At 37.5% G+C, this 3722-nt stretch overlaps 1 protein-coding gene across 1 annotated transcript; it reads left to right on the plus strand.

The window, feature by feature from the left end:
* The first annotated feature begins 589 nt into the window (after positions 1-589).
* LOC135202507 (uncharacterized) lies at positions 590-3383 on the plus strand. Its single transcript, XM_064231936.1, has 2 exons — positions 590-943; positions 2850-3383. Exons 1-2 carry the CDS (start codon positions 629-631, stop codon positions 3246-3248), a joined length of 714 nt encoding a protein of 237 aa, XP_064088006.1. The 5' UTR covers positions 590-628; the 3' UTR covers positions 3249-3383.
* Positions 3384-3722: the final 339 nt, after the last annotated feature.

Below are 3722 nucleotides of genomic sequence, written 5' to 3' on the forward strand. Positions count from 1 at the left end.
GAAAGGTGTAACAGGAGGAAAACATCAAAGCAGTCGCACTATGAATCAAGTGTTAGGAGAGGCTGGTGGAAAGTAAGATGGAAGAAAGAGAATATGAAAGGAGGTACAGTAATGCTGCAGTGCACCGCATGAGGTCCACTGACGACACTACTCCCCTACAAGGGTTGGAGCGGTTGGACAGCAAGATAAAGAGGGCCAGAAACCAAAGGCGCTGAAGTATAAGGACCTAAGGCCCTGTCCACACTACCGGGCAGTGCCCGACGGGCAAACACTGTTACCATACCCCGTTTCAAGACACAAGGTGGGAGAGTGATCGGCGGGCACAAATGGAGGTGATTAGATGGGGAAATCACGGGCAAACTAGCGAGTAAAACCCGTGAGTGTAGTTGAGTAAAACGCCAGAAACTGACGTGTCCGGTGGTTTGTTTAACCAAACGATGGTGTCAAGCACAATCGGTTTCCAGGACCATAGTTTATTCTCGATCGCTCACTTACAAAAGAGTGTTCTAAGTATAAAGTCCTTATGCCCGGCAAAGAAACTACAAACATTCACTGGTCAAGAGAAGAAATCATACAATTAATTGACTTGTACCGCCAACATCCATGCCTATGGAATGTCAAAAGTGACATGTACAAGGACAGAGCTAAACGTGTAGCGGCTTTGACAGCAATGGCCGCGGAATTACGCAAGACATGTGCTGCCATTACCACAGGGGATATAAAACGGAAAATAGAAACCCTGCGAAATCAACACAGACGTGAAATGCGATTGGTTGAAAACTCACGCAAGTCAGGAGCTGGGATAGACGACATTTACATCCCCAGATTATGGTGTTTTAATGACCTTTCTTTCCTTAATGATGGTGACACAATCAGACCATCTCTCTCAAACATAGATAATGCCACCAACGATACAGGTGAGGAGGAACATTCTGATCATGAGGTATGTACGGTGTGTGTCTGTCTGTTTCTTATTTTATTGATGATTTTAGCATTGGATTATCATATTGTGTTTGACATATCTCCTTGGGTGTTTTATGCTATTCATAATTCTCAATGATACTTAAATTTTTTTTTATCTAATTTTAACACACACACACAATATATATATAATATATATATATATATATATATATATATATATATATATATATATATATTGTTGCTTGTGCTGTTTTATGAAATTTCGCAAACATTTTTAGCAACAAAATAAGTTATTCCAGATCTGTATTCTACATTTGTGGCTATATTTAAAAAACTTATGTCAAGAATAACCAATACATCATTGTAAATATAGTTATCATCATCATTTTTTGTACTCTCTCTCTCTCAAGAACAGATATTAACTATGTGAACAGACAGGATGTGTGTCGTGATAAATTCATAAAATAGTGCGTGAAAGGAATATGTGAGCACATACTCTAGTAATGATTTTTCCAGTATGAACAATGATAACGAGGTTTATGATGCCGATATGCATATACTCGTTTATGGTGGAGGAAGAAAGAAAAGCTACGTACATAACGGTTCATTTATTATTATTATTATTATTATTATTATTATTATTATTATTATTATTATTATTATTTTATTATTATTATTATTTATTATTATTATTATTATTATTATTATTATTATCATCATCATAATACTGTATTTTCCCGTGACTAAAAATTTTAAGTTTACATAAAAATGCACTACATTGATAGCTAAGCAAAGAGGTAATTAACACAATTATTAATCATTTATCGATCTATACTGCCATGGCACTGCCCCTTCTCCATTAAAATACTGCATATATTGTTCACGGACATTCCTGGCATCAGCCATGTCATTCCGGCTCACCCTCTGTAGCCCTGGTAATTCATAAGTTTGTCGCCAGCTTCCAGGAATAATGTGTCCTACTGACAAATCCTCTACACTAAACATCCTTCAGGCGTGTAGTGGCTCACATGGTCTCTCCTGAGGAAGTTATGCAGAGTGTGCATGCTAAAACTATGGTATCAATTTATGATGGAGGTGGTTGAAAAGGTGACATAAACACGCGAAATCTGTTTGCCAAAATGCCAAATGCATTTTCTATAGTACGTCTTGCCCTGGAGAGACGATATGAGAAAATACGTTCCCTTCCACTCTGAAATGCTTCGTCTGCCACAAAACAAAGTATGGTAGTGTCATCTCACTTCCGGTAACCATTAGATCCTGGCAGACCAGCAGTTTGACTTGCAATACGAGTATTTAGAGTACAGTTGTCCCACACGCCTCCGTCTGATATCTACCCATTTGTGCCTATGTCTACATATATAAATTCACAGTTTGCATCACATATGGCAAGGAGTACGATGCTGTGGCTTCCTTTGTAATTAAAGAAGTACGAACCACTATCAGGTGGAGGCCTTATCAACACATGTTTCCCGTCAATAGCCCCCAAACAGTTTGGGAAATCCCATCTTGTTTGAAAACCATGTGCCACACGCATCCATTCCTCTGGGGTTGTAGGTGTCTGTAAATGAAATGTAGAAGCAGTATGTCAGTGAACTTTAGATTAAGCAAATATAATGACTCAATTCCATGACCTTTAACCTGCATACTTTCATAACCAAGCAGTCAATCTTTCTCTCCCTCTTCTTTTTCTATTTTCTATTTCTATTTTGTTTATTTTTTCGCTTCCCCCCCCTCTCTCTCTCTCTCTCTCTCAAAAGAAAAAAAACAAAAAATTCCTGAGATATACACACACACACACACATATATATATATATATATATATACATATATATATATATATATATATATATATATATATATATATATATATATTGCACTACACGTGTCTACTCTCAATATTACAGATTTTCAACTATCCAGTACTGATGGGAGTTGGTGAAACATCTCTTGCAGCAACAACACCTGTAATGACACCGCCTGCAGTGTCTACTGCATGTCCTACGGACAATACGGACAATGCAGCCAGAAGTAACACCTCTACTACAGTGAATACTGCCAATCGATCAGGCAAAAGGATGCGTGACGATGCAGACGATATTATGCGGGAAGCCCTCCACCAGCTGCGGGAATTGTCGTCTACACAGGACACTGCTGATGATTGTACTGCTTTTTCAACCGTAGTTGCAAACGATCTTCGACAATTGAAAGGGGAAACCAAAATTTATGCAGAAAAACTAATTTATGATGTTCTTTTTCTTGCTAAACTTTGTCGTCTTTCGTCGACATCAATGGTTAAAGAGTAGTTTTTCACATTTATATTACTGTTTATTGTTGATATAAATTACCATTACTTGTTTTTTTGGGAAGGGTTCGTCAGGATACACAATTTGGCATTATTCATAATTAGCATAGAAAATATAAGATTACTTGGTGTGAAAGTGATGTTATCATTAACCTTTAAACAAACACTCACCTTTAAATAATCATCTTTGAGAACTGCATATATGGCTTCACATGTCTCCGGTATAATTAGAGACAAACTCTGCTTTGATATCCTCGTGGTATATTGCAGCGATGTATATGAGCACCCAGATGCTAAAAATCTGAGCGTTGCTTCCAGGCGAGATTCTGGCACTTAATACTCTGCCTCAAATTGGTATCCTGCTTTCTTATGTACGGTTCCACTTTTGCAAGTAGTGTATAGAAACTATTTACATCCATTCTCATGTACTTGATAAATTCATGCTCAGGTTCATGTTGGAGTTCACGTAATATAG

This window comes from Macrobrachium nipponense, chromosome 30 (assembly GCF_015104395.2).
Source record: "Macrobrachium nipponense isolate FS-2020 chromosome 30, ASM1510439v2, whole genome shotgun sequence".
NCBI lineage: Eukaryota > Metazoa > Arthropoda > Malacostraca > Decapoda > Palaemonidae > Macrobrachium > Macrobrachium nipponense.